We start from the raw sequence: 24,877 nt of genomic DNA, 5'->3' as shown, positions 1-24,877 counted from the left end.
CTCTTAATCTACTACTGTAGTAGTTTTATCTTTCTTCCTCTCTCTGATTAAATAGCAGCCTGAGAAGCAAAAAATAAATAAATAATTGAAAAGCAAAATACATCCTCAATCACCTATTAAAAACAAGTTCGTCAAATATCTCCAGTCTTCTCTTCAGCCAAGAACAGAGCACTTGTTCCTGTCCCGACCACAGGATATTATTAAATGTATAGCAGCTGTAGGGTGACCACCTATCCTGAATTGGGCAGGACAGTCCCAAAATACAGAGTTTAAGTCCTGGTCCTGACCTGAATGACTCTGGGACAGCGTTTGTCACGGATTCTCTGAAGCAGCGCTCTGTGTATGCCCAAGGCTCACTGGTAGCATCAGTCTCTTCCTGGAGGGGGGGTGGGATGGGGAGGTGGGCCTTAGCCCCACCCCCTCGCCACAAGGCCCCGCCCCTGCTCTTCCTCTTCCCTCCAAGGCCCCACCCCCTGCCAAGGCCGGAAGCCAGAGCTGGGCCATGGTAAGAGCCACCCAGGGAGCCTGAGCTGCTGTGGGGAGCCCCAGACCCTACACCTGCCCTGGGCGGCGCACCCCGGGGGGTGGAGACATGGGCCAGAGGCTGCTCTCAGGCATCCCAGCCCAAGGTAGGTGGAGGGTGCGGGACTCCCCACAGTGGCCCAGGTTCCCTAGGAAGCTCTCACCACAGCCCGGCTCCAGCTTCTGACCTGGCTAGGGCCTCAAGTGGAAGAGAAGCAGCAGAGGCAGGGCTTTGGAGGAAGAGGAGGGGCAGGGGTGGGGCTCCTGCACGTGTCCCACTTTTGCCTTTTGAAAAGGTGGTCATCCTAGGCAGCTGTCATGGGAAACTCTAAGACTATTGTGGTACACAGGCACAGTGATTCTTAATTACACTGATGCCTCAAAAGAGCAGGAATATATGGTATGGTTAAATCAACAGCAGTAACAGACAAAGCAGCCTAAGGGAAGGGGACAAGGAGCTCATATTTCTCATTTATTCTGGACCAGAGTTAGCCACTTAATAATAACAACCACCAATTTAGAGCTAGCCAGTCCAACTCTAACCATATCTGCCTGCCTGCCTTGGTCATCTCTCCACTTGATGATACCTGCTTGGTGTAGGTAGGAAGATAAACAAAGACATCCCATCAAGCTGAGTGTTAGGCCTCACTTTGCTCAGCAAATTAACAGTGACAGCTATAGGCCACAAAAGATTAGAGGACAGGTGAACAAGCCAGAACTTTCCATCTCTGCTAGCTTTTACTGAATATGCCCCATTGCATCCGCTCTTAAGTGGATGAGAATAAATAGATAGCAGGCTTTATTATTTTAGTGTCACACTCTTATTAGCAGTACTGAGCTGTATTTGATATAGGGAGGTAAGGGTAAGGGACGTGATCAGTTTCTCTCAGATCCGATGGTATCAGTGCACACTGTCAAAAAGGAGAGCGCCGTTGACAGATTCTGATCTGCCTCTCAGACAACATCAGTAATACCAAACAATTAAAGAAATGATTGTCTGAAATTAAAATAAACAAAGAACAAATGTAGCCAGTCTGTTTTAATTAGAATAATATCAACTATAATTTATCTGCTCCATTTATTTTGCCATATGAACAATATGTGTTTTTTTTTAATTGTCAGATTTCATCTGCAACTGTCTGTTTGCCTTCTACACTACTTAGAATTCTAAATCACCTGCAATCCACAGAGCTTTAATAATTACCACTGAACCTGACAACGCCTAACTACTGCACCTTCTACCTCACCTGCCTCCACTCTACCAAAAATACCATTGCTAACAATTAGTCCTACATGTATCAAGAGAGTTATTCACTTAATCAACATAATACTAAAGTTATGCGTCATCCTACACATACAGCTTCTTAGCCAACAGCTTTTGCAAGTTAAAAGTAATCAGGGCTCTTATATATATAACTAAACAATAAAGTCTGTTCTCTTATTACAGTCAGATGACTGCATCCTGCGATCATTAAAGTGAATCATAGTGAGCTGATTTACTGTTTGAGGGAAGACACAGCTGAGAAGAATGACATTTTCTATCTCCTCCTCTTTCAGTTTCCAATGTCAATGTGATACAACAGTTATGATGACTAATTGTTCATGAAATGTAAGGCATCATGCAAATTTATACTGATTATGGTATCTCTGTTCAAAGGTCTTTACCATTATCACAGATGGGCAAGTCAGATTTGTTTGAAATGCAGCATAATCAGTATACATTCAGCACCCAAGAATTGCAGCTATTTATATGGGAAGCAGTGGCAGTGTGGGATAGGGAAATGAACATGGAGTTGGGATTCAAGATCTTCTGATATCTAATTGCACTAATTGTACCACTATCACTGACGTATTCTGTGATCTGGGGGAAGTCGCTAACATCTCCGTTACTGAGTTTCTTCTTCCCTCAGGAATGTTATCAGAATTAGTTAACATTTGTATAGCACCTGAAAATATAAAGTACTATTTAAGTGCTTGCTATCATCTATCTGAAATCAATTGCACAGTATTAGAAGCATTATTGCTCTTATAAGACAATTTAATAATAAAATCTACTATATTCAGTAATTCAAAATACAGGGTATATTTTTGTAATGATTATAAGTTTTAAGAGGGAGTTTTTTAAAACTACCTTCTTCTCATCCCAAAGCACCTTTACAGACATGAGGAGCAGTACAGCATTGCCATTCATTCTTGTCCATATCTATTTCTCCATTAATATTAGCCTGGTCACATCCACGCATACAATGTCATGCCATCTAGTGGGTGACTGGCCTCTAGCTCTGCGACAGTGCTTACATTTGCATTATTTTCTTTAGCATCCTATCATCTGTTTGTCTGCTACAGCGTCTCCAACATCGTAATCCTTTCAACTGCGGTCAGTCCCATACCCTGATTTCGCATGCTACTCTCCTAACTTATTCATTTGTCTTAAAATCATTCCACTTTGTATCTGCCATCTTCCAATGAACTCTCATCTCTACTGCCTCCAGCTTTCTGATGTCTGTTTCCTTCAATGTAACTGCGTCTCTAGGCCATTGAGTAATACTGTTAGTATGCTGATAAATGTTCACTTTGGTACCAAATATAATGTTCTTATCAGTCCACAATCTCATCAACTTCTATGCATCCCTTGCAACTAAAGCACATCTCCTTTTAACTTCATTCTTGATGGAACCATTGGCACAGATCAAGCTTCCTAGGTACACATACACATGCAGGCAAGATAATGGTGCAGCTGATAGGGGACTCGATTAATAAAGAATTAAAGGAGGGTAATGTAATTAATACAAATCAACATGGGTTTATGGAAAATAGATCCTGTCAACTAACTTGATATCTCTTTTTGACGGGATCAACAAGCTTGGTTGATAAAGGTAATAGTGTTGACTTGATATACGTAGACTTCTGTAAGGCATTTGACTTGGTACAACACATTTTGATTAAAAAACTAGAATATAAAATTAACATGGCGCACATTAAATGGATTAAAAACTGGCTAACTGATAGATCTTAAAATGTAATTGTAAATGGAGAATCGTCATTGAGCAGGTGTGTTTCCAGCAGGATTCTGCAGGGATCGGCTTTTGGCCTTATGCTATTTAACATTCTTATCAAGGGCTGGGAAGAAAACTAAATTATTGCTGATAAAATTTAGGTGAGTGGTAAACAATGAAGAGGAGAGGTCAATGATTCAAGTGTGATCTGGATTGCTTGGTAAACTGGGCACAAGCAGACAATATGCATTCAGCTAAATGTAAATGTATATAAGTAGGAACAAAGAATGTAAGCCATACTTACAGGATGGGGGACTCTACCCTGGGAAGCAGTGACTGAAAAAGATCTGGAGCTCATGGTGGCTAATCAGCTGAACATGAGGTCCCAGTGTGAAGCTGTGGCCAAAAGAGTTAATGCATTCCTGAGATGCATAAACAGGGGTAACTCTAGTACAGTGGTTCTCAATCTGCGGCCCGCGGGCTGCATGTGGCCCAATTAGCAATTAAAAATTTTCCGCTCCAGTCTGGCAGGGGTCGGGGCTGGCTGAGGGGGAGACAGCATCAGGCAGCCCTGCTGCACTGCTCCTGCCAGCAGCGGGGTCAGTGGGTACAGCAGGGGGGCAGGAGAGTGGGTCTCTGGGAGGGTTTGGTGTGGGAACTCTGGGCAGTGAAAGGCTCAGGGGTGCTGAGCAGTGGGGGCCTTGTCGGGGGCACTGGGCAGCATAGGCCTGGGAACTATGGGTGTGTGTGTGAGGGGTGCTGTAGCACCCCTAGGTTTTACTTGGGGCTCCACTCCTGGCCCTGTGCTTGGGGTCTTGGCTCCTGGCCCTGTGGGAACCCCCCCACCCAGTCCCATGCTGCAGGGCTCCACTCCTGGTCCTGCTCTGGGCATATGGATCTGTGGGAGGATTGTGCAAGGGAGGGGCGCTGGGCAAGGGGTATGTGTGTGTGTCTCTGGGCAGGGGAGTGCTGGGTATAGGGAGTCGGTGGGGCGCTGGGCGAGGGGTTGGTGTGGCACGTGATCCGGGTCAGCCCTCGAGGGGAAGGGGCACACTGGCAGTGCAGGGCTTGGCGGGCCAGTGTGCGTCTGGCAGAATGGTTCTTAACCTGCAGCCCAGAATGATAAATAGGTTGAGAACCACTGCTCTAGTAGGAGCAGAGAGGTTATCTTACCTCTATATTTGGCTCTGATGTGACAACTGGTGGAATAGTGTGTCCAGTTCCGATGCTCACAATTCAAGAAGGATGTTGATATATTGAGGAGGGTTCAGAGAAGAGCCACAAGAATGATTAAAGTATTAGAAACCATGTCTTATAGTGATAAGCTAAATAGATTGAGCTCACTGGGTATGTCTAAACAGCAACTATACACCCATGGCTGTCCCATGCTAACCGACTTGAGCTCCAGGGTTTGGGCCATGCAACCATTTCACTGCTGTGTAGACTTCAGGGCTCGGGCTAGAGCCTGGGCTCCAGGACACTGTGATGTGGGAGGGTCCCAGAGCTTGGGTGCCAGTCCAAGCCTGGAAGTCTACACAGCAATGAAACAGCCTCCCAACCCAAGCCCTATGAGCCGGAGTCTGCCGTGGATATTTCTTTGCTGTGTAGACACATCCTTTGAGTCTAACAAACAGAAGGTTAAGGGGTGACTTGTTTACAGTCTTTCAGTATCTAAATATTTAATAATATTCAGTCTAACAGAGAAAGGTATATCACAATTCAATGGCTGGGGGAAAAATTCAGACTGGAAATTTTTAACAGTAATTAACCAATGGAACAATTTACCAAGGGTTGTGGTGGATTATCCATTACTGACCATTTTAAAATCAAGTTTAGATGTTTTTCTAAAAGATACGCTCTAGGAATTATTTTGGGGAAGTTCTATTGCCTGTATTACACAGGAGGTCAGACTAGATGATCACAGTGGTCCTTTCTGGCCTTGGAATCCATAAGTTTTTAACTTGTTCTATGACTTCACTGCTAGAACACGTAAAAACTTATTGATTCCAAGCCACTTTGTCTTCTTGGCGTTTATTGTAAGTCAAGTCGACTACATAAATTTTCCAAGATAGTGAAGAGTATCATAATTAATTCAAATGTGTCTGCCAGTTGTATGTCATCCACATAAGCTAAAGAGCTTAATGCTACATTCACCCCGCGTCATGCCCTCCAACTTCCTTATTTTTTAAATCAATTTTTTGGTTGAGGAAGCGCTCCCCTTGGATCTCTGCTCCACTTTTCCTTAATTAGCCATGGGGGTTTTACAGAGCAACACGAGGCCTATTCCTGCCATCAAAGTATAAGGGCTTGTCTTCACTAGAATTTTTATTTTAAGTTGATCACCAATTAACTCAAGATAGTTAACACCTTTATAAAGGGTCTGGACACTCCCTAGGCTTTGCTTTACTAGTTTATTGTTCTGGGGTACACTTTACCAGTAAAGCACAAGCATTTTTAGATGCCTTCTCTACAGAGCTCCAAGTTCTTAAAAGCATCTGAGGATGAACCTAGGAATCAAACCCTTTTGTGGAGTGCCAACTCCAAGACCACTGGGCCAAATTCTATGCTATAAAAATGTATATACATTTCTGATTTAGGTTAAGTATGTAGGTGAAATAAGTGCTAGTGAAAGACACCAAGATTGAGTGCTCTGAAGAATAAAGTCCAGTGTTTATCCCCGGAACAGATACACAGCTAGGGTGACCAGATGTCCCAATTTTATAGGGACAGTACCGATATTTGGGGCTTTTTCTTATATAGGCTCCTATTACCCCCACCCTCTGTCCCGATTTTTCACACTTGCTATCTGGTCACCCTATACACAGCAAAGGTAGCAGACTTCTATTTTCTTCTCATGGCTCCACCCATGTTCTTCAGTAATAACCAGGAAGAATAATTTTAATGGGTGAAATGGTAACTCAGGCTTCCTGGCCCAATAATCATCTCTGCTAAGACTATCAAAAAGGAAACCCAATTAGCAGAGTTTTTTAAAAATGCAGAAACATGCCCACTGCACACCACCAATGTATTTGACATAGCTACTGACCAACCACTGGATGGTAACTTTCAGTCACTACCACCCTGGGTTGGATTTGAAAGACTGAAAAATTCTTCAGCCCATTACCAAAACCTTGACCCATCTACTCTCAGTTGTGTATTTTCAGAGATCTATTTAAAAGTTAGATGCCAAAAGATCCTGAGCAGAGCCTTCAGGTACAGTGCAAATTGGTGCTGAAACACTTTCTCTAGGCAATTTGTGATTCCAACTTACTTTAGTTTTTGAAATCCAGAAAATTTGTTCTATGCAGCTTCCCTACATCAAATGTCCAGGCTCTGATTTTCAGATGGTTTTCTTTAAAGCATGATGAAATGCATCAGATGAGGGGCGCTGTAGAAGCATAGTACTGACCAAACGTAGGCCAGTGAAAGTTTTAGGTCCTGCGCAATCCCTATGCCTCTAGTTACTGCAGATTTTCAAAAGACGACCACAATAATTTTTTTCCCCTTGGGTGTACTGATTTGAGGGAAGATACTGTGACTAACAAATTCTAAGCAGTGAGCCTGTATATGCTGGAATGAGCCAATCCTATTTTTTCCCATTTATAATTGAGGTTTTTAACATACTATGGAATGCTGTCACTAAGAACACTGATGCTGAGTCAGACACAAAACACATTAAGGACTCAAAATCCTGCCCTCCCATCACATGGTGAGCATTACACTGGATCTTGGGGAATAAGTTACTGCATGTGCACACTACCTGGCCTTCCAAAAAATCAGCATCCTATGAATCAGGAAGCAGCAATGCACCCTAAATGTTAATTTTAAGCAAGGTGATTTTTGTTTGTTGAATTTTTTTTTGCATTTTTTCCTTTGACTTTTTTCATTGTGTTTTATTATGTAAACCACTACACTTCTACACATTTAATTGCAAAGGTTGACTAATACAAGTAGAAGCATTTCATGAACAGAAAAACATCCGAAAACTGAATTAGAAGCCACTGGATGGCCTCACATACTCAGAAATGCTTGGGGCAAACACTACTGGAATATCTCACTGCGTAGGACAATTTGAACTTTAAAGTCACATGATGAAACCATTGGTTTTCTAAACATGCAACGTATACAGTTTGAATAACTTAAAACCAAGTTCCTGTTTCCCCTGCAGAACTGTAGGTTTTTGTAGTCTGTGACTGTGTGATTTTTTAGCTTGATACACAGCAAAGAAGTGACTTTGTTTACGCAGGAAGCAGAGTATGTATTTAAAAAGAGTTATTTCCTCCTAACGGTAATTATATTTCATCTCACTATTCACTGCGAAAGCCTCAGCCAGTTGCATCTCTGGAACATTTCTTTGCAGAGGTAAGTGTTTTACCTTGCTTTAAATATGTAATGTTTTAAATACCACTAAAGGATCAAACTATAAAGTTTTAATTTAAACATTTTATTTTTCCTTCCATCTCCATCATTTGGACCATACAAAGTACAATAAAATAGCACTCATTTGGGAAATATTTTCATAAAACTAATGTTTAATTATAAAATTGCATTTTAGACATAAAACAGATTTAGAGACTAAGAGAGCATCCAGACCACTTTCTTAATGGTTGGGAATTATGTATCTAAAATTGCGTGATAACAGGAAACGTTTTATATAACGTATTTATATAACAGGAAACACGTCAACGGTACTGATTAAAGTCTATGCAGAGAGTTAGTGCTGCTTCATTTACATTCCAGAGAAGTAAAAGTGTAAAGTTTCAATTAGACAGAAACTGATGAACTTTTTAAAACAGAAGCATCTGGCTTCTTGAACATTCAAAATTCCACATAATTTCAAACCTGAAAGATTTGTGTGGAAGTTTCAATTATTCCTACTACTCAGAAAATTGTCAGGTGAGAGAAAAATTTCAGTAGGGTATTTTAGTGTTTCACCATCTTACTGTACAGCAGCAGCAGCCTCTTATATAAATTCTGTCCCCAACTTTTAACATGACAGAACCTAGAAGTAGTAGGAAGGCTGATCAGGGTATACTTTATTTAGAAAACCTAATCTGCATTTCTCTCAAGAGTTAAAACTGCACATGCCCATCATGGGCTGAGAGCTGGTAGCCACAGAAATCTTATGCACAAAGATTTCTGGTTGGATGAAAGGAAATTTTTCTGGTGGTTGGAAAAAGAAGGCAGGACAGACTCTCCTCCTAAATTTTTTTATACAAAAATAGACTGGCTGCTGAGGAAATCATCCCCAAATTTAGAGATGCCCCTTTGAAGGTTTTAAATAAGTGCCAGTTTCCATTAAGCCAAGGTTCCAAGTCTTGGGTGCTTAAGCAACCAAACACAAGAAAAAAATGGTTTTAGAGTCCAGGCTCTCTCTCAATGTTTTCTTTTCACTTCTTGCAGTCCTGCATTGCCTCTTGTGTATTACTGTACATTGAATTGCTCAGCTCCAGCTGTTGGCAGTGAAGGATAATTTATTAGCTGTCTGCCTGTGCTTCAGAGAACAGGAGACTGACACGTACACCTTCACTGCCAGCACACAAAGCATAACAGATCAGACTAGAGCAATGTAGTGCCAAGAAAAAAAATAAACAGAATGGGCAGGGAGAGACAACATGAATCAGAGGAACAGTGAATAGAAGAGCAACAGGAGAATGGCAACTATAATGAAATGGAGAAGAACAAAGGCAAGGAAGGAGATAATCTAAAGAGGTGTAGAAAAGAAATAAGCAAGACAATATCAAAAAGTTAATACAAACAGAACATATTGAGGATGTTTTTGTGGTTGAGGCACAGGACTTAAATTACATGAGATATGGAATTAATTCCAGGCTCTGCCACAGCCTCCATGTCATGTCTGGTGTCTCACTTCCCTAGATGCAAAATGGGGATAACGTTACCTACGTAACTTACAGGAGAATTGCGAGGAAAAATTAAATACTGTTTGTCAGGCGCTTAGAGTCTAGATTGATAAGTTTTGCAGTAAACCAATAAAGAAAGGACATACAACATAATCAGGCAGAGCATAAACTATGCAACTGTATGACAGTACACTGCGTGCCATTGCAGTAACGTAAGGATTAGCAGCAAATTTATGGAACACCAGAATTTATTAGAGAGTGGTTGAAAGGGAATGTTAAGTCCTTCATTTTTTCCACAGTGGAAGCTCTAAGGGTATGTCTACACAGCAGTTGGGAGGTTGCTTCCCAGCATAGGTAGAAAGCTAGCATGCTAAAAAACATGGCTACGGTGGCACAGGTGACGGCTCAAGCTAGCCAGCCAAGTACATACCTACGTATGTTAAGGGGTCAGGTGGGTTTGTACTTGGGTGGCTAACCCAAGCTGCTGCTGATTCTCCTGCAGCCACACTGCTATTTTCAGCATGCTAACTCAAGCAGAGCTAGCATGCAACTGTCTTCCCACATTGAGAAGCACCCGAACAGTGGTTGGATAGACATACTAGTGTTTTGAGTAAATTTACAGCCTGCTTGACTGCCTGGATTTTTTTTTGAGCGGAAGGGGTGTGAAATAATTGCCTTCAAGCATCCTGCTGCCTCCCCCACAGCCACACATCTATTTACTTTAAACGCAATAACCACCAAATCAGAAGCAAACAAAGATTTATAAAAATCTGCAAGGATTTTCATCTTATTTTAGCAGAGCTTGTGTGGAACTCCTTAAACCCAGCTGATAATATTATTAGGGCATACAATCTATCCACATGGATTCATAAGAACATAAGAATGTCCATACTGGGACACAACAATTCACTCAAGGAATTTAATAGGCAGCAGGTTTAAAACAAACCTAAGGAATTACTTCACCCAATGCACATTCAACCTGTGTAACTCATTGCTAGGGGATGCTGTGAAGGCCAAGAGTAAAACTGGTTTCAAAAAAGAATTAGATAAGTTCCTGGAGGATAGATCCATCGATAGCTATTAACCAAGATGGTCAGGAATGAAACCCCATGCTCTGGATATCCCTAAGCCTTTGATTGCCAGAAGCTGGGACTGGATGACAGGGAATGGATCACTCAATAATTGCCCTGTTCTGTTCATTCCTTCTGAATCACCTGGCACTGGCCACTGTTGGCAGACAGGATTCTGGACTAGATGGACACTTGGTTCTTTTGTTATATGAAGGGGTAAATAACATTTCCTTATTCCCTTTCTCCACACCATTAATGATTTTGTAGACCTCTATCATATCCCCCCTTAGCCATCACTTTTCCAAGATGAACAGTCCCACTCTTTTTAATCTCTCTTCACATGCAATCTGTTCCATAATCACTTTTGTTGCCCAATTCTAATTTTTTTTTTTTTACATAGAGGAATCAGAACAGCACGCAATATTCAAATGTGGCCGCACTATGAATTTATATAGTGGAATTATGATATTTTCTGTCTTATCTATCCCTTTCCTAATGGTTCTTAACATTGTTAGCTTTTTTGACTGCCACTGCACATCAAGCAGATGTTTTCAGAGAACTGTCCACCATGACTCCAAGATCTCTTTGTTGAGTGGTAACAGCTAATTTAGACAACATCATTTTGTGTCTATAATTGTGATTATGTTGTCCTATGTGCACTACTTTGCATTTATCAACATTGAATTTCATCTGCCATTTTGTTGCCCAAGTTTTGTGAGATCTCTTCGTAACTCTTTGCAGTCAGCTTTGGACTTAACTATCCTGACTAATTTTGTATCATATGCAAAACTTTGCGACCTCAATATTTACCCCCTTCTCCAGATCATTTATGAATATGTTGAACAGTACTGGTCCCATACAGACCCCTGGGGGACACGACTCTCTCTACTGTGAAAAATCATTTATTACTACCCTTTGTTTCCTATCTTTTAACCATTTGCTGATCCATGAGAGAACCTTCCCTCTTATCTGATGACTGCTTACTTTGCTTAAGAGCCTTTGGTGAGGGACCTTGACAAAGGCTTTCTGAAAGTCCAAGTACACTATATCCACTGGATCACCCTTGTCCACAAGTTTGTTGACACACTCAAAGAATTCTAGTAGATTGATGAGGTATGTTTTCCCTTTACAAAAGCCATGTTGACTCTTCCCCAACATATCATGCTCATCTATGTGTCTGGTAACCTTGTTCTTTTCTATAATTTCAATCAATTTGCCTGGTACTGAAGTTAGGCTTACCGGCCAGGATTGCCTCTGGGGCCTTTATTAAAAAGCCACGTTACATTAGCTATCCTCCAGTCATTTGATATAGAGGCTGATTTAAGCGATAGGTTACTTACCACAGTCAGTAGTTCTGCAGTTTCATATTTTTAAATGCTACTGTGGCAGGTTTCTTTGTTATCCCCCCGCCCCCAAGGATATTAAATTTAATTACATTCTGGTTGCTATTATCAAGACGTTAAGCTATATTTACCTCTTGGACCAGATTGTGTGTGCCACTTAGGACTAAATCAAGCATTGACGCTCCCCTTGAGGATTCCAGGACTAGTTGCTCTAAGTAGCAGTCACTGATGGTGACTAGAAATTTTCTCTGTACATGCCATCCTGAGGTGACATGAACCAGTCAATACAGGGATAGTTATCTAGTTTTCTGTTTTTGTAGCCTCTCTAATGTCCCTTAGCATTTCACCATCACTGTCACTCTCCTGATCAGGTGGTCGGTTGTACATTCCTACTGCTATTATTCAAGCATAGAATTTCTATCCATTGAGATTCTATCCTACAGTTTGATTCATTTAAGATTTTTACTATATTTGATTTCCTGCAGTAAAAAAATTTCTGACCAAATGGCCTGAAAACTTTGCATAACAGACTACCATAAAAAGAGATGTGGGCGCCAGGATTATCTCACTGCAGGTTAAAGGATCACATACATCCAACAAAGAAGCCTTATTTGAACCTCAGGATCACAGTTTACTAGTAAACTAGCGCACTCTGACAGTGAATTCACAAAGCAGCATTGGTTTCAGTCTTTAAAAATTCTGCTCATCCTAGAAGTAATAACTATTAGCAAATAATATATAGAGGCTAAGCCAATTGTCCAACATCACACAGTGAATCAGCTGCAGAGATGGCAATAGACCCCAATAGTCTGGCAATAGACCCCAATAGTCTATAACCACTAGAGACCATTCTCCTCCACTGAAACACCCGATCCTGTGAGGTGTTGCTTAGTACATCTTGTAAGGTGTTACGAATCCTCAACTCTCTTTGAAATCAGTTGGCATTTTGGAGGCTCAACACCTGCCAAGCTCTGTGCACCTTGTAGGATAGAACTGAAGTAGGAAAAATCGATTTTGGAATAGTGTCTGTCAGAGAAAGAAGCATGGCACTAAATGTTAGTTTGTCCCCTCCAACTGTATAAACGAGTGTGGATAGTGAGTCCTTTGGACTGAACCCACACTTATGGAGAGCTCTTTCCCACCTTAGTCTGAATTCACAGCTGACAGCATACGTTTTCCTTTTTCAAAAACACACCTGAAGAGATAGCAAAATGAAAAGACAAGGCAGATGTTTGTATGTTTTTTAAACTACTAGCAGGAAAGAAGCTCCCAGAAGCAATTTACGAGAAGAACTGACACCTAAAGTACTCATTTTTATCTTGCTAATATTCCAGTTTAAAAATATTCAAGGATATACCACAAGCCTCTAACTACACAAAAATAGCATCTTGTGTTTATATTTTTATTCTCCTGGGGTGGACCACACGTTCATGAGTTCAAGCAGGCACTGTGGGGTTTATTGATTAAGGAAAGGAAAGTTGTAAACCGTTTGTTGTTTTGGTGAGATGTGGGGAGTTTCCCTGGAATTTTTTTTAGGACGGTGCATTGTTAGGATTAAAACAGAAAACAATTAGGCCTTATCTACACAGGAAAGTTTTACCAGTTTACTAATATATCTATACGAGTATAACTATAGCAGTGTAACAAACCTGTCCCTCCACCCCAAATCCAGACACCCTTAACTCTAGTGTGAATGCCTTGCTACAGTTTAGCTTAAACGCCTTACAAAGTGACAAACTAAACTGAAAAAAGACACTTGTACACTGTAATAGAAGCACCCTCATGTGATACTAGTTTAAATGCACACCAGTTTAAATTTACATCTTAGGTTACCAAAGGGGGAGGAATGGAGGAAGAGGAAAAGAAAAAAAAAAATGTAGACAAGGCCTCAGTTGTAATTTTAATTTGTTTCTGGCATCTATCTTGATAAATGTGAAAAAATTAAGCCTATACAGGTTGATAATATCTCCTTTAAAATGTCACTGTGCACAAAAGCAGCAGGATAAGTCTACTTAGTCAGTAATCAAGAGGATGCAATTTATTAAGGCAATAAGTTGTAACTTCTGCAGTTTGCTGCTCTATGTCTAATCTTCCTTGTCTCATAGTCTCCTTGGTCTTATGCTTTGGATATTCAAAAGGGGAGTTAGATGCAAGTATGATTTCCTTGGCTATAGTCAACAGATGGAGCTAACATCAGTACCAAGCCCAGATCCTGGTCAAGTTCAAACATACATCAGCATTATCATTGGTTTTTCAATACTCTGATGCAGGCCGATATTATTTACAGTGAAATCTAAAGCTACCTTCTTGTTTTCATGAGCAATGATACTACCATAAAAGTAACCTGCTAAAAAGCTATACTGAGATTCCATGTAAGGGAACTGCTGGACATGGTTACTTGAGAGGTTACTTGGCCAGCAGTCTGAAAGGAGTTCAGAAAACAGTAATGGAAACATTTCCAGAGCCAGAACTAACTACAAATGCTCAATGTTGTCAAAAAGTTGACTGGTCCAGATGAACATATCACAGGAGGCTAAGGTAAAAAAGCTCTTTAACCATAGAAAGAACATCTCACATTTATCTCAGCCTCCCAATGTCATTGTGTAGGATGATTCCTTAAACAAGTGACCACTCTCCTCCACGTGCCCAGCTTCCATTCATTACCTCATAGTCTAGCCTCTTTGGCCATGTCTAAACTACAAACTTTGTTGACACAAGTTGGCTTAAAACCGCCATAGTCAGTATATCACTCATGTGCATGTATACTTGGTTCCTTGTATCGGTGCTGCACATACTCACAAGGAATGCTAGTGTCAATACACAGTGTGGTGCACTATGGGTAGGTATTCTACTATGCAGCTTGCCATCTTCTGGCACACTGTCTTTTGGCAACTTTTGGCAATGCATGGTAGGGCAGAAATGAGTCACACAACGGTGACTGTGAGCAAGAAGTCAAGTTCCCAGCATGCAACTCACTTCATCTCATAATGCCATCCATATCTCAATTTTCCTGCCTTTTTTTTAAATCCCCAGAAGCTTTGTGGCACTTCTCACTGTCCATCATCTCTGACAGAAGCATGGAGCCCGCACAGCTCTGCACTATTGTCATGAGCACTGAAAACAAAGGATGAATGAGCCTCTGATATTTGCAGAGCAGTAGGAAGAACCACAGGAAGGGGGGACGTGACAATTTTGTAGAGGACAGATTGCTCTCTGACCTAGGCGAAAACAATTCAAGGCTGTTGGTGGCCTTCACAGAGCAGCTGCAGATGGTGAAATGCCACTTCTGGGTTAAAGAAACAAGTGCTGACTGGCAGGATCACATTGTAATGTAGGTTTGGGATGATGAGCAGTAGCTGCAGAGCTTCTGAATGCAAAAGGCCAAATGACCAGATCTGTCTGCCAAGCCTCCAACACAGGCACACCAGAGTGAAACCTGCGCTAACAGTTGAGAAGAGACTGGTGATTGCACTTGGGAAGCTTGCAAAGCAGGATTGCTACTAGTCAGTGGGAAATCATTTTGGAGTTTGAAAATCCACATTGGGGGCAGGGCCGGCTCCAGGCACCAGGCAACCAAGCTGGTGCTTGGGGCGGCACCTGGAGGGGGGCGGCGCGGCGCTCGGGCCGCCGGGGAGAGCGGGGCCACAGCCGGGCTCGCCGCCCTCCCCCCAGCGCTCTGGCCGCCCTCCCCCCCCGCGCCCTCCCCCCGGCTGCCGGGGCTCGCCGCCCTGCGCTCTGGCCGCCGGGGGGAGAGCCGAGCCCCAGCCGGGGCTCGCCGCCCTCTCGCCGCCCTGCCCCCGGCGCTCTGGCCGCCGGGGGGAGAGCAGAGCCCCCGCCGGGGCTCGCCGCCCTACCCCCGCTGGGGCTCGCCGCCCTACCCCCGGCGCTCTGGCCGCTGGGGGTGGGGGGGAGAGCCGAGCCCCCGCCGGGGCTCGCCGCCCTCCTCCCAGGGCTCCGGCCGCCCTCCCCTCCGGCGCCCTCCCCCCGGCCGCCGGGGGGAGAGCGGAGCCCCCACCGGGGCTCGCCGCCCTCCCCCCCGGCGCCCTGCCCCCGGCCGCCAGGGGGCGAGCGGAGCCCCCGCCGGGGCTCGCCGCCCTGCCCCCGCCGGGGCTCGCCGCCCTGCCCTCCGGCGCCCTCCCCCCGGCCGCCGGGGGGAGAGCGGAGCCCCCGCCGGGGCTCGCCGCCCCCCCCCCCCCGCGGGGGGGGGGGGGCGGCCGGAGGCTTTTTTGCCTGGGGAGGCAAAAAAGCCAGAGCCGGCCCTGATTGGGGGCTGTTGTCATGCAAGCATGCAGGGTAAATTAATCGTCGCCTGCTATGCAGGACTGTGACTCTAGGAAATGTGCAAGAAATAGCGGATGGGAACCTCACTGCTGCAAATCCAAATAGTGGTGGGGCAACAGATGGCACGTATATCCCTGTTTTGACACCAGCCCACCTTGCCACAGAGTACATCAATAGAAAGGGCTACTTTTCTATGGTTGTGCACAAGGCATGTGTCGCTGACATCAGTGTAAGCTGGTCAGGAAAAATGCATGACACTGGCATCTTTTACTCCTTGGGGAATTCTGTGCCAAAAAATTAAAAATTCTGCATATGTTATGTGTCAAAATAATGCAATATAAATCATGAAAGTTTCAATTATTTGGGTAATTTATTTAAACTACAATACAGAAAAAAATCACAACTATTCAGCATTTCCTAAATACATGAAAGTTAAGTTACAAATAGTTGGTAACCAATACCCTGCATTCCAGTTATAATCCTGGGTTATCATTTAAATTATATTACAGAACACCAAACAGCAAAATAAAGTAGAATGTCATTTTAAATTGCTCAGACTTTCACACATGAAAGTCTTAAATTTTTGCTAATCGTCCTGCATTTCAGTATAAATTCAGTATTTTCATTTAAATTACAGTACAGAAAACAAAGAGCCTTCAAGTTTTTCTCACTTTCCTTCTGTCAGAAAGGATCAAATTGTACAGTGAAAAACTTAACAAAAAAGTTAACATGCCCACTGCAATCAGGTTCTAATTAACTGATCTTGTCTCATCATCACAACATGCATCAAAGATAACAGTGATTTTCTTGTCTTTAAGCTTCAGTTTTAAGTTTTCCTTTTCTTTGAGGTACACATCAGGTAAGTATGTCTCAGTCAGTTGTGTCCTACCAGGAATGGCACCACCATTCCAGACCTGCTGTCAAGAAATTCTCTCACAAGGGGGTGATCTAGCTTTGACAAGGGGATGTTGGCATCTGCTAGTGTCTTCGCCCATGCTGTACAAATCTGAAAGTAAAAGTTAGATAAATCTTGAGTGAGCACAAATGTTTACTATCCACATAACATCTTTCATCTTATATTAATACATGTATTCATATTATATTTAGTTCTGAATTTCTAGATTTTAATTTAGATTTATAGTAAATGATCACGATTACATACATACACACACACACAAATATTTAGTTATTTGGTTTATGCCTCTATATCCAAGGAGACTCGCACTCAATCACAAAAATGCATGATTAAATTACAATTAACTGTAAAACATCACGTAAAAGTGCAAAAGTTACATAGTGTAGAATGTATCATCAACAGAAAACTGACCATAGTCATCACTTTTTTTTTTAAAGTTTAAAAACAAGCTATCTATTCAAGATCTCAGAGCAAGCAAAGAGACTCTATCGCTATAGCTCTTCTAATCTACTTATCTTATTTTTCTGTATTATAACATTTTCTCATATTTCCACTCACCTCCACACATTCTTTCTCCGCCTGTGTTTTGTTTTTCAGTGTACTTGTAATGATTTTCTGATGTTTGTTTCTGCCTTCCTCTTGAGCCGCACCTTCCTTCAGTTTGTGATTTTTTGATGCAAAATGATCCACAATTACAGACCATCGGTCATGATTGAGAACAACATTGCAGGATGTGCAAAATAATTTGTCCCCATCCACATGCAGTTTTGTAGGAAATTCTCGAGCATGAGAAGCTGGTGTAGCTGTTTTTGATGCATGATGTGAAGACGGTTCACATTGTGCAAAAGAGCAAATATCCCTTTGCCCTTTAGTAACTACATCTGGGCATGGCTGGCTACTTTGGGAAGTGCTTGGTTCTGACTGTCCTGACATTTTATTGACTGCTTGATAAATGTTTTATTTGCTTTCAAAGTCTTTTTTTTTTAAATGGGTAATTAAAATAGATCCTGAGCTGTAATCTAACCCCACTATACCACTGTGGCACAGGACAAAAGTGAGAAAGCGCATAGATTTTCCTATCTGAGGATTCCCTTATTGTCATTTACAGTAAGGCTTGTTTACACCACTCTGGCGATGTAAAGGAGCCTTAAAACTTTTACATGCGTTTTGTGCTCCTTGGGGAATTGACTAAGAATGGGAACAATGCACTAACAATAGGAACATTAGGGAGTCCGGTGACACCTTAAAGACTAACAGATTTATTTGGGCATAAGCTTTCGTGGGTAAAAAAAACCTCACTTCTTCAGATGCAACATTAACAACTATGCAGGCAGGCTGCTACATTTTCTGCTCCGCCTGAGGTGACAGAGCCTGCATCATGCCTACTTCCAAACAACCCAAAGCCCGCCGCATTAGCCAGTTGAGAGGGAGGCTTTCTTGCTCGTATGCATGCACACCCACCCCACCCCCGGCAGTGACTGACATCTCCACATGTATGCATGCCCCCTCCCCCCACCGTGCTGATTTACGTCTCCGCCAGCTACTCTGGGTGCTTGAACAGACGCACCCGGGCTGCTGGGGAAGGAGCGTGTGTCCCCCGCAGATTTCATTGCTTCCTCATTTTTCTGCAAGGAAGCAAAGAAATCTGTGTGGGACATGAATTCTGCGTGCATACAGTGGTAAGGAATTCCCCCAGGAGTAATCTTTAAGAACACAGAACTGTTCGGAAAGCTGCAAGGAGGAACATTCTTTCCTGACCAGCAGATTACCATTGGGAATTTTGAAATGCCAACAGTGATCCTGGGGAACACAGACCATCCCTTGCTCCCCAGACTCATGAAGCTGTACAACAGCCACCTCAACAGGACCAAAGAAAGATTTAACTACCGGCTCAGCAAGTGCAGAATGACAGCTGAATATGATTTTGTTAGACTGAATGGACGCTGGCGGGGTTTACTCACAAGATTAGATCTTAGTGAGAAAAATACCCCAATGATTATAACTGCCTGCTGTGTCCTGCATAATACCTGTGAGGCAAAGGAAGAAAAGCTGCCACTGGGGTGGAGGGCAGAGGTGGAGCAGCTGTCTGCTAGGTTTAACACAAATGCTATTAGAAGAGCTCAATGCAGAGCTATACAGCTGAGGGAGGTCTTGAAAGAGCAATTTAACAGTCAGCCACAGTAATGTGGTCTGGTAGAATGGGCTCGGGGAGGGGGGCTGAGGGATTGCCCCTTGGAGGGATGCGGGGTCAGGGTGCAGCTGGTTGGGGATCAGTGGGGTGGGGGTCTAGGTGTTGGGGGCTCCTGATGCGGGGGGTGGGTTGCAGGTGCAGGGGGGGTCACTGTACAGGGAGCTGCTCCCCCTGTCCACCCAACCCTTGTGCATCTGGAACCCCCTGCACCCACCCCCTCGATCTGGAACAGCCCCCGCCCTGAGCCTCACCCCTCCCACCCCACCCCCGTGGTGCAGAGCTTCCTGCAGCCAGGGGAAGTTTCTGGGGATTGATCTGTCCCAGCCCTGGCTTCTCCGTGCAGGGAAGGTGGAGGGGGAACACTATCCTTCCCTCCCCCCACCCCCACCAGTTGGGACTAATGTCCCTGGGCAGCCAGGGCATCCCCAACCCCCCCGTGATTTACCTCTCCCTTGCCCCCCAGCTGCCCAGACGCATCTGAGCTGCCAGGGAGGTGTGAGCGAGTACTGGTGCAGCTTCTCTTTGCTTCCCCACAGAAACCATTTTCTGCAAGGAAACAAAGGAAATCTGCAGGGGTACGGGGAGAGTATTTTTCTGCTGCATTGCGGTTGCGCAGAATTTCCCCAGGAGTAATACTAAAACCATTGCAGACTCGTGTGGGAAAGTGTCCTACCGTGGGGGAAGAAATAAGACTGGCAGCTCTAGAAAACTTTGGGAGACGATTGCAGGGTACACCTCCACGAAAGTTTCTAAGGAGGATTCAAGGGACATCCCTGTGCACATAAACAAAGTGCTCTGCATGCCCCTCCCCAACTAACTCTACAGCAAAAAGAAAAGCAGATAACTCTACTTCTGTCTGTTGTGTCTTCTAGTATGAGTAAATTAATGAAAAGTCACTACATGTGTCCTGCTACACTGGGGTCGGGCACCATCTGTATATTTAAATATTGTACTGGGGAATGCATTCACACACTTACCCGAGGTTCCGTCCCCTGCATCGTGCTCAGCTCCCAGGACTGACTAGACTGCAGTGGAGTCTTAAATAAATCCTCACTGGTGGCATAGCTGGACACCCCAGTCGCATGACCCCCATCCTTCTCCTCCTGTTCCTCCTCCTCCCCCCAATTGTTCACGACAGGTGTCTCACAGCCTCCACGCAGATGTGCACTATGCTCTGTGGGGTGCTGGTGGGGTCTCTGCCAAGTATGGCATGCATCTCAGTTGTAAAAGCGGCGGGTCTGCGGCTCAGCACCAGATCAACAATTGGCCTTCTGGTATGGCTGCAGCAGTTCCTTTGCTTTCACATGGCACTGCTGCTGCTTCCTGTCACAACCCTTTGCCTGCATCCCCCAGGCAATCTGCTCATGGATTTCCCCGTTTTCATGACTACTCCATAGCTGGGTTTGCTGAGCCTCTTCTTTTCACAGGCCCAATACCTGCTGTCGACTTCAAGCAGGGGCACAACTGGATCGTATAGCTGTCATGGTCGGTTGAGCAGCTGCACACAAGGGAGAACTGATAGGTGTGCTTGCCAAGCTGCACAATCAGGAAATGGCATTTCAACAATACAAAGGATTTATAAAGTGAGAGAGGGTGGCTTCCAGTCTCAGTGACCCCTGGGCAGTGGAGCTCACAATTGTAACCAGAGCAGTTAGTGTCAGGCATTGTGGGACAGTTGCTGGAGGATTGTTACAGTCAATATAGGCCATGTAGTGTCTATACTCACAATGCATCAACCACAGGACGTTGACCATGGCTCATTGCCACCCAGGGAGATGGTGCTACTGCGTAGCTGTAATGGAGCACTTACATCGGCAGCAGACAAATTAGAGCATAGACACATGCACAACTAGGCTGACGCAAGGTGACTTACATCGACCTAACTTTGTAGTGTGGATGAGGTCTTTCATTCATATTCCTAAAGCGCTACCATACCAGGATAGCAGTGTTTACAGAAAAATATCATCCTATTTGAAGGCCCAAAATTTGACCTACTTTGACCCCTTCCTTCACTCATGGGTTTTCTTCGGTATGTTCAAGGGGAGAAGGATTGGGGAAACTAGTATTTCGTGGCCACTGGGGAGGTTCCCTGGCAGAAAGAAAGGAACAAAAGCAGCAAGGGAGAGACAGGGGCAAAGGCAGCAAGTCAGGCAGGCCCTGTGCTGCAGCAGACTAACTAGCATGCAGTTAACAGTTGAGAGAAGTTGTACCTGACTGCAGGTCAACATAAGGAAGTAGTTGCAGAGCCAAGGGAGTAGCACTGCACCATCTGATTTTGTAAGGAACAATTTCTGGGTTCTCTCTATCTTAGTTTTTTGGGGGGGTTTTGTTTTTTTTATGCTTTACAGTCTCCCATGAGGAACTACAAGAAGTCACTGTTAACACATGAACTTTGTTCTCCTGCTGCACAGGAAATGGAAGTTAAACTTTGTTACCAAAATTGTGCTGACAATCCAAGACTGTCTGCTTCTTTCTTTTGAGCAGGGAACTGAAATTCACATGAACCCTGAACTTGTCATCTCCACCACTCAAAATAAAGTTTGAAAGATCTAGTTTGAGGACATCCAGCCTGATCAGTGCTGTTTTAAAATAAATGCTTTCAGATAGTCCAAAATTTGGAAGGAAAGAATGTATAGCTCTGGATACACCTAGGGAGCACATCTACTGAGTAAGAAGTTGCCATTTATAGACAGAACCATACAAGTGTCATCTACCCCAGTCCCTTGCAATCAAGGCAGGACTATATAATAACTATACCATTCCTGACAGGTGTTTATTTAAGCTGTTCTTAACAACCTCCAATGATGAAGATTCCACAACCTGCCTAGGCAATCTGTTCCGGTGCTTAACTACCCTGACAGTTAGGAAGTTTTTCCTAATGTCCAACCTAAGCCTCCCTTGCTGCAGTTTAAGCCAATTGCTTCTTGTCCTATCCTCAGAGGTTAAGGAGAACAATTTTTCACCATCCTCCTTGTAACAACCTTTTATGTACTTGAAAACTTATCATGTCCGCTCCTCAGTCTTCTCTTCTCCAGACTAAATAAACCAATTTTTTTTTTAATCTTTCCCCACAGGTCGTGTTTTCTAGACCTTTATTCATTTTCGTTGCTCTCTGCTGGATTTTCTCCAGTTTATCCACATCTTTCCTGAAATGTGGTGCCCAGAACTGGACACAATACTCCAGTTGAGGCCTTATCAGTGCAGAGTAGAGTGGAAGAATTACTCCTTGTGTCTTGCTTACAACACTTCTGCTAATACATCCCAGAATGATGTTTGCTTTTTTTTTTCCCCTTTTCCTTCCGCAACAGTGTTACACTGTTGACTCATATTTAGCTTGTGATCCACTATAACTCACAGGTCCGTTTCCTCAGTACTCTTTCCTAGGCAGTCTTTTCCCATTTTATATGTGTGCAATTGATTGTCTCTTCCTAAGTGGAGTACTTTGCATTTATCCTTATTGAATTTCATCCTATTTATTTCTAGTTTAATCTCATTTTGTGCTTTGGCCTTTCTAAGGCTTGGTCTACGCTACAGAGTTAGGTTGACATAAGGCAGCGTAGTGTCTACACTACATAAGGCAGTTAGTGTCTACACTACAGCCTTGCTCCTGCTGATGTAAGTGCCCTACTACACCAACATAACAACTCCACTTCCACGAGAAGCGTAGGGCTTATGTCGGTGTAGTTAGAGCAAAGCAGTGTCTGTATAGACACTATGTTCTTCACATTGGCTGTTGATTGTCTTGTCAATTTCACATGTGGAAGTGGGGAGGTGAGAAGCCCAGGGGGCAGCTGGGCTCCTGGAGTGGAGCTGAGCAGAGTTGAGATCCCTGGCTCTCAGCCCCACATTCTCCCCATCTTCAGACGGTGGAAACACTCCTAGTGAGGATGCACACCACCGACAGAAGGGTGGACATCAGCCACTGCAGTAATTAACGTGTCGGTTATAAGTCAACCTAACAGAGGTCGACTTAATATTGCAGTGTAGACATGCCCTAATTGTCACTGTTCAAAGTAGAACACTACTTTTTATACACTTTTTACACTCTTCTCAGTGGTGCATATTTAGAAATCAGTTAGCACAAACATTTGCTGAAGTAGAGATTTTATTTAACCCTTTTGTCTTTTATGAGCAACCCAATTGTATTTTCTCTTCAGGGTCATCTTTGAAAAGATTTTCATTCCAGTTTTCTCAAGTTACTCTCCACTCAACAACTAACTTCAAAATGGTCCTGTTAACTAGAAATTCAATGCTTTAATTTCTCGTAAATGGCTAACTTAATATAGTACGCATTTCCATTCTGCTATGTACCCTAAACAACTTCCAATCTCTCCTGACTTTCCCCCGCCTCCAGTTTCACTGTCCTCTGTATGTCCTTTACCATCCCCCACTAGGACCAAGATCTTAGGTAAAAATTTCAAAAGCACTTAAGTGAGTTAGGAGCCTAAGTTCCACTGAAAATCACTTTTTAAAAGGGGACTTAGGTTTCTACATCACTTAAGTGCTTCTGATAATGTTACCTAAGATCTTTTGTCCATCCGCTTCTTCCTGTAGCTTGTGCTCTGGAGTTGAAAACTTGGAGCATGCAAGATGATGTGATATAGGTGTCCTCTTAGCCCAGCAGGCTCTTCTCCCATTGCCTATTCATCTGTAACACAGAGATCTTCTGTTTGCAGAAACTATTCCTGCAGTGGTACTTTTCGCTGGTGTTGTCTGATCATAGACTATCAGGGTTGGAAGGGACCTCAGGAGGTCATCTAGTCCAACCCCCTGCTCAAAGCAGGACCAATCCCCAGAAAGATTTTTGCCCCAGATCCCTAAATGGCCCCCTCAAGGATTGAACTCACAACCCTGGGTTTAACAGGCCAATGCTCAAACCACTGAGCTATCCCTCCCCCCCTGAGAACTCCCAACAGCAAAACAGTCTAGGAGAGAACAAGTACTGCCTTTAAGGGAACAAATACCACTAAAGAATCAATCATCATTTCTATGTCGTAAGATTATATATATATATATATATATATATATATATATATATATATATATAAACACACACACACACACCCCTACCCCTTTTGGAATAGAAATAATATTAAAACTCAGACTAATTGGGGCATGATTAGAAGTATCAGAAATGTGAGGGGGTGGGGAAAGAAAAGAAAAAAGATGAGAGAGACAGAATTAGGAGGATTTGCTTTATCTATAAAGAACATTAATAAAAATCTACCTCCGTAATATACGTAAGTTAAGGTTATAATTTTTTATGGGGGTCTGTCAATTAAAAAATGCCTTCATATTAAGAGTTTATGTCACCAGATCCCTTCGTGTAAAAAAGCCTTATGTACAGTTGGAGGTACATTATTCCAGTCATTAACATGGGCTCGATGGAACCTTCAGATAAGGGAAGAACCCCAGTGTGCTGTCATATCACTTTCTGATTCATTGTCTACAGACGCTGCTTGAACAGATCAGCTTTACATACAATTGAATCAAGTGAAGAAACTTACATTAAAACTATGACTTAGTGCAAAATTAAAATGCTTGTATGCCAAGAAAGTGGAAGAAAAAAGCTCAGAAAATAGCATGCAATATTTTTAAACTGTAGATATGCTAAACTATTTTTCAGCGCTAGCACCATACTTGATTGAGTAGAAGTTTAAAACTTGCTAATTACAAACAATAAAATATTTGAGTTCA

General features: G+C 43.2%; 2 protein-coding genes across 2 annotated transcripts in view; both read right to left on the bottom strand.

Annotated features, from left to right (window-relative positions):
* C10H7orf50 (chromosome 10 C7orf50 homolog) overlaps window positions 1-24,877 on the bottom strand; it is a 209,526-nt gene that overhangs the window by 135,220 nt on the left and 49,429 nt on the right. The gene's annotated exons all lie outside the window — the stretch shown is intronic.
* LOC135884835 (CGG triplet repeat-binding protein 1-like) lies at window positions 16,483-17,922 on the bottom strand. The gene is made up of 2 exons (XM_065412389.1): window positions 17,548-17,922; window positions 16,483-17,079 (listed from the first exon to the last, which is right to left on the bottom strand). Exons 1-2 carry the CDS (start codon window positions 17,920-17,922, stop codon window positions 16,948-16,950), a joined length of 507 nt encoding a protein of 168 aa, XP_065268461.1. The 3' UTR covers window positions 16,483-16,947.

Source organism: Emys orbicularis, chromosome 10, assembly GCF_028017835.1.
Source record: "Emys orbicularis isolate rEmyOrb1 chromosome 10, rEmyOrb1.hap1, whole genome shotgun sequence".
In the NCBI taxonomy this organism is placed as follows: domain Eukaryota; kingdom Metazoa; phylum Chordata; order Testudines; family Emydidae; genus Emys; species Emys orbicularis.
This window is presented reverse-complemented; position numbering and strand designations above follow the sequence as displayed.

Bases quoted from the DNA above. Each gene is read 5' to 3' on its own strand.
- LOC135884835 (XM_065412389.1), bottom strand. From the start codon at position 17,922: ATGTCAGGACAGTCAGAACCAAGCACTTCCCAAAGTAGCCAGCCATGC. The intron at 17,080-17,547 runs GTGAGTGGAAAT...TTTTACTTTCAG, and splicing joins CGGAGAAAGAATGTGTGGAG to ATTTGTACAGCATGGGCGAA.